The 17,073-nt window shown below is 43.9% G+C and overlaps 1 protein-coding gene across 1 annotated transcript in view; it reads right to left on the bottom strand.

Moving 5' to 3' along the window:
• The window catches only part of TMEFF2 (transmembrane protein with EGF like and two follistatin like domains 2), a 143,363-nt gene that overhangs the window by 42,170 nt on the left and 84,120 nt on the right, over window positions 1–17,073 (bottom strand). The window contains exon 6 of the mRNA XM_042040593.1: window positions 10,563–10,659. Within this exon, the coding sequence (XP_041896527.1) occupies window positions 10,563–10,659 (97 nt within the window). The remainder of the gene's footprint in view (window positions 1–10,562; window positions 10,660–17,073) is intronic.

Below are 17,073 nucleotides of genomic sequence, written 5' to 3'. Positions count from 1 at the left end.
AGCACATGAGCCATCCGCTGCTGGTGGGGAAGGGAAGTGGGGACCTTTCTAAAATGAGTGAAAACGGCGGTAAAGAAATTCCTCAATGTAAAGTCTGCCTCCACATGTGCAAACCCAGACCAGCTCTCCCCACAAACCTCTCTGCATCCTTAAACATGTGTGCCTCCTGCTTCCTCACAGATTCACGGGTACTCTGAGGTGTAAGAGACCTGCAAAGATCGTCTTCAGTAAACAGCCCACGCAGGGGTTGGACCCACAGCCTTGGTGCTGTTAGCACCAGGCTCTAACTGGGGATAGCTGCCTGATGCAGCACCATCTGAACTGGCCACATACTCCAGGCTACCCTGCTTGGTCAGCTGCCTTCAATGACAAAACAAAATCCAGTCTAGCTATTTAATGAAATTTTGGCGGGATACTTCCAGGCTTTCCTTCACTCATTGTTGGCACGTTCTGCACAGAAATAAGGCAGGATAACCTCATGTTATCCTGCCCAGCAGTGAAATGAGATCTCAGCCCCCCGGTATGAGCCTGGGACCCAAGCAAATCACTGCATTTGCAAGAAGGAGAGTGCAGTAGTAACCCTCTTTTCCTCAAAGCATCCAGGTCTGTAGGTGAAAGCTGCTGTACAAAACTAGGCATTAGTGATGGCTGGGGATCTGCCTCTTCTCTTGCTGCCTCATGCTGACCACAGTGGCTGCCTGCTTTTGGGATCAAGCCCCAAGGGACAGTCCACTGCCAGGGAAAGGAAGACAGATAAATGACTGCAATGTGCCATCCCAAGGACATGTCCTTGCCAGCAAACTAATGGGATGAGAATAATCTTCTTCAGGTCTGGGACACAGATCAGTGGAATGCATCTGCAGCTCCCTGAAAGGAGCAAGTGCTGTGCACTGGTCAGGACAGGTGTCCCCAGGGCACCTGTGCTGTTCCACAGGAGAGAGCTCTGTTACAAAATGGGCAGGCTGAGACATAGCAATTAAATCTGTACGTCTGGGGACATCTCACACAGGCTTTTAGCTGCAGCCTGCACGCAGGAAGGGACTGGGGCAGAAGATGGGCTCTGTGAGGAAGGGACACCTGCCACTTGGCAGGGGCTGTGAGAGCTGAGGTCAGCCCTGTGCGTCAGCTCCTATTGAGTTTTCCTCAGGCTCATATTTAATGCATGGGATGTATTTTTAATGGTTTAGATGTGTGAACAAACCGTGGCCTTGATGTTCCTACATGGGTGTGTGAAGGAGCCTTCGACCTTCTGCAATGGATGCAGTTCTATTTTAATAGTTAACATAAAGTGGGATGGAAGAGATGAAGCATTCTATTAAGACATTTGATAATAAATTGGTAAGTGCTTTCCCAGTGTTTTACATAGTTATTCTCTCTGCTGATCTATTTAGCCAACACATGTAATTCTGAGCTACAAAGTTGTATTCCTGCTTTCGTAAACATACTTACATAAAACTCAATAACAACACAGTCTATTTATTGCTAAAACGCTAGTAGGAAATTGGAAAAGGTATAAATACAATTCATTGCTGGTGATCTCCTGCCCCCTGAAGGCACTGTCGGGCTCCAAATCTTGCTCAGTTCACAGCATCATAAAACCGAAGCAATAAATGTCACTCCTTTCTTGATTGCGCATTAGGCCAATCGGCTTTTTATTGCCACTAAATAGGCCGTCAGGAAGGCACCGCTCGCTTTACTGCTAGGGGATGACTTTGGCAAAATGGGGGGCCAGGGAGGGAGAAAGCTTACTTTTAAATAACAAGGCTAAGAGAAAACGGGGAAAAAGAAGGTGCAAAAGCACGTTGCCCTGCAAGGCCTTTGCACTTGCTCTTTCACGCTGTAATGCCTTGATGTACGCAGACGATTACGTGTCAATGCACATTAATATCTGATGTGCATTACCATATTATCATCCCTTATGTGCACTTTCACAGCCTGGTGAGCCCAGGCTCTCCCAGCCACGGGGTTACACAACCAACGTCACTGTGGGGGTACAAACTCAGTCTCACACAGCTCTGGGGAGCACCAGCGCAGGCACCTTGCAGGGCCCAAAGGGACCCTCCTGTGTCCCTCTCACAAAGCAGCAGGAGCTGGGCATGATCTTTACAACACTCTGTATTACAGCAAGAGCACAAAACAGTGTGCCAAAACCATTCCTCCCAGTGCAAATAAAGCCATGTGCTCAGAAGGCTAGGACACTTTCCTACCCAGGACTGAAAACCACCAGGGAGTAAAAAAAAAAACCCAGACCCTGGGTTCATTTGCTCCCCTGCTGAACTGTGCACATGGAATGGTTCTCTCCACCATGCTGTCACGTGTATGTGTTGTATGCTGACATTGCCTGAAAAGACAGGGGGATGCTGTTGCTGTCCCACACAACGCTGAGCCACACATGTGCACCCTTGAAACAGGTACGGGTCGGTGTTAACGCAGTCCCACAGCCGCACCACCTCGATGCTGCCGCCGCGCCACATCCTCCAGCTGCCCCATCACATAAACGTTTAATTCAGCTGTTCATGCTGGATGAGAATTTCCAGCCTCCCAGCAGGCAGAAGGAAGGCAGGAGAGGATAACCTCCCTCCCGCCCTTGGGTAGTGTTCCCAAAACCCTCCCTGAGCCCCTGAATGTTGGCAGCCACTGCAGTTCCTCCCCACTCTCCAGCAAACAGTCGACTGGACTAGCTGCAAGTCAGCTTTACATTTCCTCCCTGCTTCCACAGTCCTCTGTCCCTCCAGCCTTCTCTGCCATGACCACCCATCCCTCCATGCCTCCTGTCCACACACTGCATAGACTCATCTTGGCCATGGAAACCTAACAGGAAAATTGGTCTATGTTGAGCCATGCTTTTAAAATTATTGGAGCTTTTTTCCCCCAACTCTAATGTTGACTGACTCCTAATTGCAAAGACAAATGATGACCGTGTCTCTTACAAGCCTTCCTATCCCTGAATTTCAGAATAATTTGTGCCTTGCTCCTACAACAGCATGGCACGGTAAGACATGAAAACCCCCCAAAATCTCAGAAGCTATTTTTGGCTTTTGACAAATCAATATTTCCTCTGAAGCAATTGAAGCAGTCAGTAAGGCAAATTCTGCTTTTATCATCACAATTTCCAAGTTATCCCTTTGCACTGTGTGACTGACAGAGCATTCACACTCCAACTGAGTTTGTTCTCCCTTCTACCAGCAAAAGGCTCCACAGGCTACTGAGAAGTTACTCCATAGTTATCAAACTGGGAGAGAACTTTTGTTTCACTGAAGTCAGTGGGATAACTTTCATTGACTTCCCTAAGTTGGAAGTTCACCTTCTGAACTGAAAACCAAGTTTGGGCGAGCATCTGAAAAGAGGAGCTTAAGGAAAAAAAAAATCTGTAAGCTTTATGACTGTATAGAGTATTATTCCCTGGACACACAGCAGGTTTTGCTGTAATTGCAAAAGATAAAAAATGCCTTTTTTATTACAAAACCAAATGTTAGGGATTCTAGTTTTTGGACAGGAGATGGATGTGTTGTATGGGGTCCTTAAAAACCTACTTGGGTGAGTAGTACAGATGGAATACAATGTGGGTTTGCATTTATCTGAGAACATTTAGACCCATGATATATAGTCTACACGACAGACTTCCTCGATGTATAGAGAAAATATAGCCAATTTCTTTGTGTAGGCTGAATTATTTACCAGAGTGTTCCAAAGTGTACTGGTAATAAAACACTATGAAGTATAAGTAACTCCAGACAATCTTGGCTTATGTTAAAACAAGTTTCTTTTCTTCTTTTTTTTTTTTTTAAAGAATGTTATTAAGAAAATAAATCCTGAGAATCTGGAAAGGCAGGACTTACTCAAATGAACATAAGCCTCTGAAGGATTGTGTTGACTCAATGGGTAGAAAGGTCAAAGTCTCCCAACCATCATCCTAAAGGAGTTGGGAATCAGTCTCACTTCAAAATTAAATAGCCTATTTTGGCACAGGATGAAGGATGCAGAGATGGTAAAGTGATTCTGTGAAACTCACCTGACTGGGAAAAATGGCTGGTTTTAACTAAACCCAAATAATATATATATAGAGAGAGAGAGAGAGAGTAAAACAACTTCACCAGATGGCCAAACAAGCCATCATTTTTCCAAGCTTTAACTTTCTAGCATGGCCACTAGTAGTGCAATCAGTTTAGAAACACAAAGTGCTCATTCCCTCATCCTCCTCTGGAGAACTGGACCACAAGCTTTTCTTGGAGCTGCTGAAGATAAAGCTGTTTTTTCCACACCTTTCCTGGCTCCTTCTGCAGACTCCTGAGAAAGAGGAACCCACTTACTTTTGGATTGACTTAGGGTCTTTTTGAAGTCTGCGGGGATCTTTCCCTGTTTATGGTTGGGTACAAAGTCACTTTTACACCTAGGCCAGTTTAGGTTGGAATTGCCCTCTGAAAGAGTCCTACAGTATCTCAGCAGCTTGACAGAGAGAAACCTGACAGGAACCGTGGCATTTGTGCAATGCTTACCTGGGGACCTTATATCCTGACCCTAACATCATGTCTAGACACTGGTTTCTAATGAGCCAAATCTTTCACCTAAGCTGGAGCTGCTGCAACATTGTTCTCGTTTGTGCTGTGGACAGCAACTCAAGCTACAATTTTGTATTTTGCTAGTTTTCCCACTTTTGTGTCCGTTCATGTGGCATTTTTTTTCCAAGTCCCAAATGGAGAAACAGGGCTGGGTTGTCTGTTCAGCTCTCATACTCCAGGCAGCAGGATCTGGCTGACCAGCCTCCAACCTGGCCCTTTCTCAGAGCAGGCTTTGTAATGAAAACATAACATACAGACAGGTAGGCGTCATCTCGCTTTTTCTAGCATTCCTCATGTTTTGTCTTTCATGCAAACCCTTCATTGACTAATTTCCAGTTGCTCAGGCTACACTTTTTCCAGTATTGCTGACTCCTAGCCCTGCACAGTGTCTCTACACTTATCTCAACACGTCATCTCAACAGTTTCCCTGGAAGTCAGCGGCTTTCCTTTTATTTCAAAATCTTTTAACCATAGAACATACACCAAATGAAACATTACCAGTTAACAGAGACAGCAGTGGGCTCATTTCTGGGCAGGCACTGGAGGTAGATCTGCTATCAGGTTGAGGCTAAGATAAGTGATATGGGTGTGAGAAGGTGCAACCTGCTTGGTCATCTGCTGCTGTGCAGCGCAGAGATTGCTGCAGTGCCTTTACTTCCCTCTGCAAACCCTTTCCTGGACTCTTACTAGACATGACTACTGAGCTCCATGTGAAGATTTATGCAGCAGCATCTTCACTTCATGCCTTAGGTATGATCTCAAGTTAAAGAGAGAAATTCAAGTTTTTGCAGAATTGTGTATTTTTAAGGATTTGATTCCATTCCTCTGTTTATTTGAAGCGCAAGTCCAACGTGTATGTTTAAGTGTTATGCCTAGGTATGAGCAAAGATCTACTTTTTCTCTAGAAGAGAAAGAAAAGCAGCAGAAAACAGCAATGTATCTACTGTATAATGCTTGGGACATTGCAGATGTTAAAGCAGCTCATTGTTTCTGCATCTGGAACAAGTAGGTCACACATAGTTATTATACACACTGCTGAACACGAAGCAGCCAATACCCGTGTAATGTATGTGAGACTTCAAACTACCTTTTAGTACTTTTATAGCAGTACAGCATCTTGTTTGCAAATCCTCTGCTTGAGAGCAACTGATGGAAGGGGGAAGGGACTCAAAGCTGACTGACCTAATTGCTGTGTGGATCGAGAAGCTGGCAAAATCATTAGTTTCTTTTGCATGTTTTCTTTCTATACTATAATAAAGATAAATATTGATTGTTAGGGCAGTATGGATTGCAGGGGTCGCTGCAGATGGCAGCTGCATGATTTGCACAGATACATCCCATGTACAGAGCCACTTATTTGCATGAGAATGCAGTTTCACCCTCCTCGTGCTGCTGACTGTTCGCTTGCCTTATAGGAGCATTTACCCACACTAAATGCACCGGTGATTAGCAGTAAAATATGAAATGAGGGACTGAAATGGTTCATCTTCGTAATAACTTTTGTATGTGTATGTGCCTGCCTGCTGCGGGTAAGTGGAGTTTATTGTCCCAGCCGTGTGGACAGAAGCACAGGACACAGGGGACCTGCTGTAATTACGCTGCAGTGTCACCACCTCACCCGGGAATGCCGCCCAGCCGCACAGCACTGGGGCCAGCGCTCCTTCCTTCCCCACCGACCCACACACTGAACAAGCCAAGCTCCTTCCTCCAAGCTCCCAGCCTGGGGTCATCAGTGTCCTTGTAGAAGGGCTTCAGCATCTTCTCCTGAGCTGAACCTGCCCAGTGGGATCCTTGTGCACTCACAAGGAAGGAAAAGGCCCCTCCAGTGTGGGCCAGGCTCATGAGGAGGAAGGAAAGTTTCCTACCATGACTATGGTGTCTATTGCAGAGCATGACATCTCACACCCAGCCAAGAAGGAGTCCTTGGGGTGAGTGGGACCATGTTGCAGGAAGCAGCAGGGGCATTTAGACCCCTTTTGTCACTGACCCCACTTTTTTGTCACAACCCTCAAGCGACCCGTCTCAGGGCTAGGCAACCTCCTGCCAGGGAACTGCTGCCTCTCTCCTCCACCTGCAGCCTCCCACAGGGAGAAAGGGCCAGGCAGAGGAGCACTCTGGAGGTGGCCTCCTCACCTCCTTGGACACTGCTAGGCTGCAGGGGAAGCACTCTGAGAGCACACCACACACCTCTGTGTGTCTGCCTTCCAGCTAGCAACCTGCATCTTACTGTGGGCAGTGCTGCACTTCCACACTGCTGCTGGCTGACCTGCTGATACTGGAATTCAAAGCGAAAATATGCATATTTAACCCCAATTCATCATCTTGATTTTGATTAACTCTGCAAGTCAGAGGTTTGCAGGATTTAATCTTGTTTTAAGAAAATACTCCTGTCCTCTCCATTGTCAGCATTTTCCAACAGGAAACTCAACCAAAGGATCTTTCTTATTATATATCTCCTGCCACTTTGGACATATTGGTGGACCTCTGAAATAGCTGCCCAGTATTTATCCAAAACCACAGCTTGTCCAGTGTAGGGAGTGCTCTTATTTCCTCAGTGGCCCATAAGGAGGAGATTAATGCTGGAACCCAGGTTTCTTACGTGGTTCTGCACTGACACTAAGCCACTCCAGCAGAGAGCAGGCACTCCACTTGGTGAGCACTATTTATGTACAGAGAGTGTTTCGTAGAGGCTTTTTGGAAGATCTGAGCAATACACCACTGTTCAAAATGTTACGCCTCATTCTTCAATTCCTTTTAAGTGTATCTCTCGGGGTGTTATGTTGAGTAGCCCCGTCTTACAAAATCAATTATTCCTTAGCCAGCTCAGAAATAAAACCCAAAGCAAGCAACACCAAATGTCTGATTTACCAATAGATTGCAACCCCGTGCTAAAGAGCGCAGCCACTGCCCTGCTTTAAATATTCATGAAGCCCACTGGTGCAAAATGCATTAAAGGTGGGAATAATGCCAGTAATACACGATCCTCTTAGTGACAAGAAGCTTTCACATATTAAAGCAGCAAGATGTTAAAGACTTTCAAGTGAACAGTCTTTGTTTTTAACTTAGAGAAAGAGATTCACTAATGGAATGCCAAATTGCATTCACTCTCATGCTACTTGACTGCAGAATAGGATAATAACACATGTGTGCTTCTGCATGCCATGGAAAACCTGTTATTACAGAGGTTTCTTTCCTGCCTTTTCTCTGTACTTTCCAGAAAATGTTCACACAAATCTTCCCCCTTCAAGTAATCTTCTGGGTGCCAATCCCCCATTAGAATCCCAGGAGTCTAGCCATTAACAGATTCGTTTAACGCAAATAAAGAGATTTAAAAATAAAGGTGACACAGTACAATAGCACAATTTAAATGAGTGACAAATGGCAATGAATAACCAAAAAAAAAAAGGGACAAAAAGAATTAAACCAGAGATAACGGTCCACAAAATATAGACTGTGACAACGCAGAATAATGTCAATTGTCACTGTAAATCATCAGCAGCCCAACCACATCTGCTATCACACCTGTGCTCTCTTTTCTGATCTGCTCTGGCACCCTAGAAATAGAAGGCGAATAGCCAGCCTCACATTTCCAGCTCCCTGAAGTCTGGCACTGCTACCAGCCTGCATTCCTCTCAACCTGGAGTGGATCAGGCACTCACCCTGCACCCTCAAACTGTTCCTGACTGATAGGGATTCGCTGCAGGTGCTGGGATTATCATCCTGCAGTAACAGTCCCAGGACCACCAGGGACCCTGTTTGGATTTTACAAACCTCATCAATCAGGTGAGATAGGTAAAGGAGCCCTGCTTACATCTGATACCCAATCCACAGAAAAATAGTGATTAAATAATAAACTGGCATTTCTTGTCAAGGAGAGTGGGGCAATATGCATCTCTGGTGCCAAACATGAAAATTCAATTAACATATATTTGAAAGAGGGATCTAGAACCTCCGTACATAGTGCACTTTTATTCTAGAAATAAGAATAGTGAAAAGCTGACATGCAGAAGGCTCATTGTTTAGAAAGATGCTTATCCAAGGCTAATCAGGGGGCAAAGACAGGAAAACAGGGCTCTGTTACAGCACATGAGGTTGCTTACTTCAAAGCAGAACCTTAACAGGCTTTACATGGTCTCTGTACTTCAGGTTGGCAATTGGCTTTCCTGCCTCCTAACAGTTTGTCTGGGAGCATCTTCCCAGCACCAGCCCTTCCCTGCTTCCTGCCCCGAGAAGCACCTTCCCCTGCAGAAAGAGTGCCAGTCAGTAAAGACAGAGCACCTCAGCTCCTGCCATCATTATGCTGCTCCGTAAAAGCCAAGTTGTTTCAAAGGGGAGGAATCAGATTGTGCAAAAGCTGCAGTGGGAACACTGGGGTAAGTTGGATCAGGCAGTTTTACCAAGCTATTTCTGGAAAAAAATAAACACTGCTACTCAGTGCTTATGATTAATAATGTTATCTTGTAGCTAATTTTATTCCTTGCCCCTCTCTTCTCCTGCCTTCCAATTTGGAAGCACACTTAATTATGAAAACATGAGCACCAGACTGTGAATTTTGATATATTAATTTCACCACGGTTTTGTTTCTACACTGCGCCACCAAAGCTCTCAAGGACAACCAGTCAAGGAGACAATGAAAATCGTAACACCTGGGGTAATTTTCTTAAGCAAAGTCAACATTAGGCAATTTCTTACTCACAAATTTCATTACATTACTGAAACCTATAACCATGATGCACCTTGCTCCTGTTTTTCAACACCACAATTTCCTTTGATGACTGGAGCCAGAGCAAGGACTCGGTGGTTTGTTTTCTTGGGGCTTTTTAAGAATTAGAACCGGAGATTACTGATTACTAAGAGGCTGGCAAGACAAGACCAAAATGAACACAGTGGATAACCATAACCATATTCCTGAGCTTCTTCACTGAACAGAAGAACTGTTCCTAATTCCAAGCCTGGCCAAAGGTGCACGGATTCCTTGCCTGGGCGGGGTCACAGCTGCCCAACACTGGGCCCAGCTCTCACGTTCACCATTCATTTATTGACTCCTCTCTGCTCCATTCTCATTCTCCACGTTAGAGCTCTGTTTTATTGACCTCACTGTTTTATTGACATCTCACTGCCTGGTCTGTGCATCCATTCTTTAGCTACCACTAGCCCATAGCTCCAGAAGCACCATCCAGACAACAGCTCTAATGTTTGCATGGTTATTTTGTTGTCTCTCAAAATCTGTTTTAATTACTTAGAGGGAAACATGAGGCATGGCATTAGGGCAGTGTTAGAAATATAGCTCTGTGAATAGTGACCTTTTTGATCTATTGGCTGTTCCAAAATCACAATGAAATTATTAGCTCACAGTTGGCTTAATATAAGTTTCCATATTTCCTAGGCAAAATGAAAAATAAAAGTCTGAGTTGATAGAATTATTTCCCCACAGCTTATGTAATTAAAGTTTAAAATAGCAAAAAAATCTGAATAATTTTGTAACCCCTTTTAAAAAAATAAAAATTAAAAACATTTCCATTGAGAAAATGTCTAAACGTATACTCTCATTTTTTCAAGCAATTGAGGGCAAGGTTTTCAACTTCAGCAAGCTAGGGAAAAGAGAGACAGATTTCCCAGCACTTCTAATGCCACACATGAATTAACATGATGATAATACTAATGATACTTTTTAACTGGAAAAGCTTTAGGTCAATTATTTTTCCCAATTCTATTTTTACTGAAGTATGAAGCTGTAAAACCCCAGATGGAATAACATAAGTTATAATGGCAACAAAATGGATAACTGTGTTTCTAAACTTGGTCTAAACTATGCATGTTCCAAAATTATAAACCAGAGTGTTCTACACATTTTTTTCAGAGTAATAACCACCTCAGTTACTTTGAGATGAAGCTCTGGGTGCAGAAAATTGAGTATCTAACATTTGTAATGCTTTCTAAACCACAGTACCTTTAAATAATACAACATTCATTAAAATAGAAGAGTAGAGCAAATTACTGTACCAAACATCCTCTGCATCTTCGTCACACTCTGCCCCAAACTGGCAAATGTCACAGGTCGATGTCTCTTTTTGATTGGTTTCACCTGAGCCTTCATTGACTGTTTGATGGAAAGCAGAAGAATGTACATTAGTAAAGACAGCACTGTAGCAAAGCACTTCTCTCTCTCTAGAAAAATCTATTCACTGCATCAGCTTAATGTGCTGCTCACAAAGCCGACGGCTGGCCAACAGTGCTCCTGAGCGGGCCAACGCAGAGATTTCCATGCTGGCCTGTGATAAATCCCCTCAATTACAGAGCTAAAAGGAAAACCAGAGAAAAACCCTTCCTTTTCTCTCTCCCCTTATACAATGACCCCTTCAAGCTGCAGCCCGGGAAGGTCATGTCCCCACTGAGCCTCACTGCTTTGTTCCCTGGGAAAATAATGGAGGGGCACTGATAGCATCGCATGCTGCGTCGTGTCCTTACCCATGAAGGCCTTGAGATGGCCCCAAGGGGATGCTTTCCTTGAAAATGTTTTGAAATTACCTGCCATGTGGTGCAATCTAGTCCACTCCAAAGGCAAAACATTTTTCTCTGCAGAAGCACAGCTATGAGCCCCAAGGACTAGTTATCTCTGGCAGGAAAGATTTAGTGCTGTCCAGAGGAGAGGACAATCTCCAGCACAGGTTAAATTTGAAACCTGGGAAAGTCCATGCTGATGTCTGCAATTGTGTAAGGTTTGTACCTGGCCCTTAAGTCAAAAATAAGAAGGGTCTAAAGGGAAAATAAAAATATGGGTGTAAGAGGACTGAGAAAAAATACTGATGGCTGAGTATTGAAAGACGGAAAGAGACCACTAAGGTAGGCACCAAGAAGAGGGTTTGTTAAAAGACCCAAAGGAAACATTATCTATGTTTCTACTGAAGTGTATAAACACCCTTTGATATCTTTTGAAAGACACCACTCTCCAGCAAGACACTGTACCTAGCGATATCATTCTGCCAGTTGCAGAGTTATTAAACCAACGCAGACTTTAAGCATCAATCTGCTCTGACTGATGTTGTTATCTGCACTAACGGCCTCTGCAGTGTCATCTCTCTTGCACTTGGAGTCAGCACCGTGGTGCAGGCTTCTGCACACCTGGGTGCAGGGTTCTGCACACCTGGGTGCAATCCACCAAAGCTGGTGCACACGTTGACGTGTGTTGGTAGCCCCAGTGACATCCACTGGACAAATTATCTGCCTGATGTACATCCAGGTGGTTACCAGAGGCTTTTGTGTCAGAGTGTTCTGACTTTGAATAAGCTGCTTTTATTATTTACTCAAAAAAGGACAAGAATCCCAGACTTTCACAAAGCTGTTCAAGGAGAAAGGGCTTTTGCCCCTTGAAGAGCAAGTGTGACTCCAATGCCTGTTTTTCAACAAACTTGTTTCCCTATGCTGGACAAGTTATGTCTCTGCCATGCTTCCCACTATGTGATAACAGGAATAATATAATTTCCTACCAAGAGAGAATGTGGAAACAAGTATATTAAAATATTGTGATATACTTAGATACTACAGTGACAGAAATCACAGAAATACCAAAGGTAGATGACTTATCTAAAATGCGTTTTTCCTAAGCCTTAATATAGTCGAAGGAAGTGTTGGTATTTTTAGGTATGGACTATGCTGCATTAATTTCCTATCAGTCATGCTTGAATTTAGACTATATTAAACTGAAAAAAAATCACCTATGAAAAGCATTCTGATTATCTGATTATGCCAAAAGGAAAAAAAAAGAGAGTTTTGCTCTATTTGTACTAACTTGCTCACCTTTATATCCTTAAAATTCATGTAACAAAAACCGAAGGGGAAACCAGGAAAAACACACTCTGGATTTTTGTTCTACTGCATCGTCAGGCTTTACAGGGAGGGTCTGAGCTGTGGTTTTTCTGTCTCCTAAAATGACTGAGAAACTCTGTAGGCTCACATGTTATAAAAGCCAATGTACAATGGGGGACAAGGTGTCCAAGCACCACGTCCTCACACCAGCAGCATCTCCAAGTGCTGCCTGTGTGATTCTGTCCCCACATCACCGCGCCACTCATGACCCTCCCCACCTCCCTGCAGCTGCACCCATGCCTGCAATGTTGCATTTACATTTTAAATATAGAAATCTCTTTTATTGAGGAGATAACTTCGACAGCCAGCTGTGGCAGGGGATTTCCAGTGGTTAAGATACTACGCAGGGCATGTAATGAGTGACGAGGGGACCTATGGGCAGAAGACTTCTTACAACAGCCAAGCATTCCTCACCTATCGGAAATATGACAATTGCTCCAGTTCAGGAGGGTGAGAATGTATACTTTATGGAATGGAGCTTTAATTTCTTTATTTTGTTATTCTGCAAATCGCTTCCCATGCATTTCCTTTTAATTTAAAACATATGCCCTGCTTTCTTCCTCCCTGTAATGTTTCTATTCGTAACTGTCCAGCACGTGTCGTTTGACCGGGGACCTCACACGGCTCTACATCACAGAATAAGTGAAACTGCTACTTAAGCCATTAAAAAAGGCCTTTGAAAGACTGAGCACGTTGAAGAGAAGTAACTGATTTAGAGAAGATCATCCACACTACGGCACATTGCAGTTCTGAATATCTACTTGAAATAGGTCACTCCTTCATATTTTTCTGAAGAAGCTCTGTGACCAGCTTTCCATAGTCAATGTGCATGTTGTCATTAAATGTGCAAATGTGCAGCAGTCCTTACTAAAAAAGACAGCTGTTCATCTGTTTATGCTCTTTCTGTTGTCAGTAACACAGATAATATTATTCTTTACATTTCTTAAAGGTGTGTTTTCTCTCGCTACACAAACATACCCACTGGCATATGCACCCACACCCAGAACTGACACACACAGGGCTTGTTTTCTCCATGCTGTGCAGATAAGTGCTTTGATAAATCAGACATCTTACAACGAGTTATTTTCCCAATATATCCTGCTGCTTTCTAGCTTGAGGACTAGTGGATACTTATTTTCTAAGGTGACTCTTTTTTCCTTTTTTCCCCTCACTGCACTTGCTGATTTGCACTTCTTTCCTAACCCAACTGAAAAAAATTGTTAGCAAAAATAATCTAGCTTCTGGATTCCTCTTCTACAAAGGAGAATGATTCTTCTCCTCACATATGTTAAGTAGTTCTCATATTGGCAACTGTTGAGGTTTTAACAGCAAGGCCCTGCAGGGACATAGTAGGGCTCCAGGGAGGTTAATCACTGAAGCCCACCACTTACTACTCACACAACTGAGAAGTGTTAAGCTGCAAAATTCTTATTTGTATTAGCAAGATTATCAACTTTGAGAGTCCAAAGAAATGTGCTAACAAGGTTTAGGAGGTCACTAACATTATCTGAAAGTCACCTCAGAGACTACGTCAATCTCCTAAGCAATATAAATTCTCAGCTGTGAAGGCACTACACACAATTTACAGAGTCAATGGACTGTGGTAACCACAACAGCTCCTGTTTTAATCGTTTGGTCCATCTCTGGCATTCTCACAGCACTCAGATCAGATAACTGTGATTTCAAGAATATCTGTATTGTTTGCAGCTCCCGCAAGAAAGAAACCATTTCTGAGGCATTTTACTCTGTTTCCCTAGCTGAAAAAAACCAGATTGAAAGTATCATTGCTAGATTGGTCTGACCCTGTGCTTATTTCCTGTAACATCAGGAGAAACTAAAAGCCCAAAACTGCCCACTTCCACTGTAAACATCTCTAGTTTCTCTTTACACTTAATCTCTTTGATTCAAGTCTCCTGCAGGTGCTGCAACCCCAAAAAATCATGCTAGGACTTTACCCACATAGCTTCCCAGACTCATGCTCTATTAGGAGTTGAATTGGTGGTTTAGAGGTTTTAAAACATGTACATCAAAATCTCTGTGCTAGAGCTTCTGAATAACCCTTTATCAGTGTCTTGAGAAGGTGCTTGATGAGTGGCAAAGCCAGGATGGAAATAAATTCCTTGCAATTTCCAGAAAAGCAGCTCCAGTGGGATGGTTAGGAATATGCACAGCATCTTGATCTGATACACAAAGGGCCACAGGGGACACAGGGCATGCACCTTGCCCCACAGACCAGACTGTGAAGAGGAAATGGGAGAGGAAAGAGCAGCTGATGAGCCACGAGAGTGAGAGACAATCAGGTGGCAACACTGGCCAGACACAGATCTCTGAATCTCTCTTTGCTAACACGCCTCTGAAGGTAACAGGGCAAACTCAAGAAAGCCTCAGCTAAGTTTTCACATAGCTTTGTAGGACTATTATAATAACCCTTATTCAATATATTTCAACTACACTAGAGAACAGAACAAAGAAACAATATAAAACATCACCACACACTTGACTATACAAAATATGACTATAATGAATTATGAATTATGACTACTCTGATGTAGTCTTCCTTTGATCGATGTGATCAGACACGTGCTCATCACAACCCCTGATTCTGACTAGACTCCTCATGGTGGGATACCTTTGGTACTGTTGAAAGAAAAACTTCAAAAAAGGCTTGCTCTAGCTCATCCTAACAGGATACATGCTTGTTTTCAGCTATAAAAATCTAGGTAATAACAAAAATCACATGGAGATGAGAGTTGATGGCCATTTTTGTACTGTGGAATGAAAGACAATGTGCAAATTAAAATGTAGTGGAGGAGGATGCTCTTCAGGACAGCTGAGGTGATCTTGCCACATGCTTCAGTCGTAACAGGAGTGCTCTGGGCAGGTGAGAAGGTGAGTGGATGAAGTGAGAAAGCTCTAAGCAAGCAGGGCAGAGAAGCCAGCAGAATTTACTAAATGTGTGAGAACAAGCACTACCTGCACCTCTATCAGGCGGCTAACAACACCTCACAAACTGCACCAAAAAAAGCCCAAATCCTGCAAGCGACTTCACTCTAATCAATAAGCCTTTTTTTCCTGAAAGCATTAGCTCAGTGAAAACCTGCAAAGTGAGAAAAATGAAGGGTGCGAAGCAGGGGGTCAACTCGCCAATGACTCTGCCCTCGAAACCTGGCAGAGGCTCAGAACAGCATTACAGTCAAAATGAAAGGAAAATGGCCTACAGTATTGGTAATAAATTCAAACTCCGACGTGCCTTGCTCTGCTTTACTCCTGCTGGCTGGCTCCATCTCGGTAAATACAAATTTGCCCTCTCCCACACCCATAAACACTCTGGGGAAATACCTTATTGCAGGGGAAAACAGTGTCTCCACCCAGCTCAGGAGCCAACACAGAACTTCTTAAGGAGACCTGAAATATTCTCCTTCACACCAATGTGCCTTTGATGGTTTCTCCAGAGCACCACAGGTGATTCCTTGAAACCCCCTCTCTGCTATATGGCCAGGTGACTTAAACAGCACCGGGGTGTGCCAAACCCAGGCTGGCTGCCTGAGGAATCAGATCCCCTTTCTCAGGGTTTATACTGCCTCAGGTCCCATCTTTGGATACCTTTGTGTTGCCATTCTCAGCCAAGTGCTGGAAAAGGTTAATGGGATGACTTTGGCATGATGCAAATACCTAGCAGGGTTTTGAAGGATGAACTAGATGCACCCAGCCAGCTCAGATTGCTGATAAAATGTGCTCTTATCTTATTGCTAAAGACCATGTAGATAGAGCCTGGCACTGCTTTGATGCCAGTCAGACTCCATTTGCAGTATTTTTCAGCTCTCGTATTTATATTGTGACTCTCAGATTATATTTTTTTTTCTTAAAAATCATAACCAGTGGATTATCTCAATGTATCAGGATCTTGGCTTCCACATATACATTTGCTTTGAAAGGTATGTCTAAGCTTTAGAGCAGTGGAGAAAAAGCTTGTGAGTATAACAATACCAGGAACTCTCACATTTACAATTTTTAAAAGCTACTTTCATAGGGCTGATTCACGATTTTTCAGTCCAACGCTGAGCCAATGCTGGAAAGGAAAGCAGCACTTCTGGAGCAGCTCACCCTTGTGCACAGCCCCGTGGTGAGCTCACCCACACCTTGTGGGTGAAGGCTGTGCTTCTGCCTGGATACAGAGTCTCATCAGAGCAAGAAAACCACCTGGGAATGCCCTGAGTTCGGGGAATAACTAGCACAAAAATTGTTTCACACTGTTACGAAGCACTGCTGCTCTGTCTTTACTTTGTACCTCTTGTCTTGCTTCCTTTCATGCCTTCCTTCTCTTTCTCTTGTCACTTCTTTCGTTTTCCCACCACCACCCCTGCTTTTCCAGTGGCACTTTCCCAAACCGAGGTCCCACCCGGAGCAGCTCTGGCAGCCCTGCAGATGGGGAGGTGCTGTTGTGAGGGGAGGGGTGGGCTCATGTGCACAGCTCAACATCTTGGAAACCTCGGAACCCTTCTCCAGCTGTCACCCAACGTGGGGGCTCGAGGGTCTGCCCTGGCGAGATGGGCAGCATTCCCACCCTCTAAACCTCACTTTTTGTGGCTAAAAGTGGAGGGGATGGGCATGGTTTCACAGGAGCAGCGCTGCTCCTCTGCATGTGTCG

The sequence above is a fragment of the Corvus kubaryi genome, unplaced genomic scaffold, assembly GCF_017639235.1.
Source record: "Corvus kubaryi isolate FWS band 111438036 unplaced genomic scaffold, C.kubaryi_AGA036_p1.0 37396, whole genome shotgun sequence".
In the NCBI taxonomy this organism is placed as follows: Eukaryota; Metazoa; Chordata; class Aves; order Passeriformes; family Corvidae; genus Corvus; species Corvus kubaryi.
This window is presented reverse-complemented; position numbering and strand designations above follow the sequence as displayed.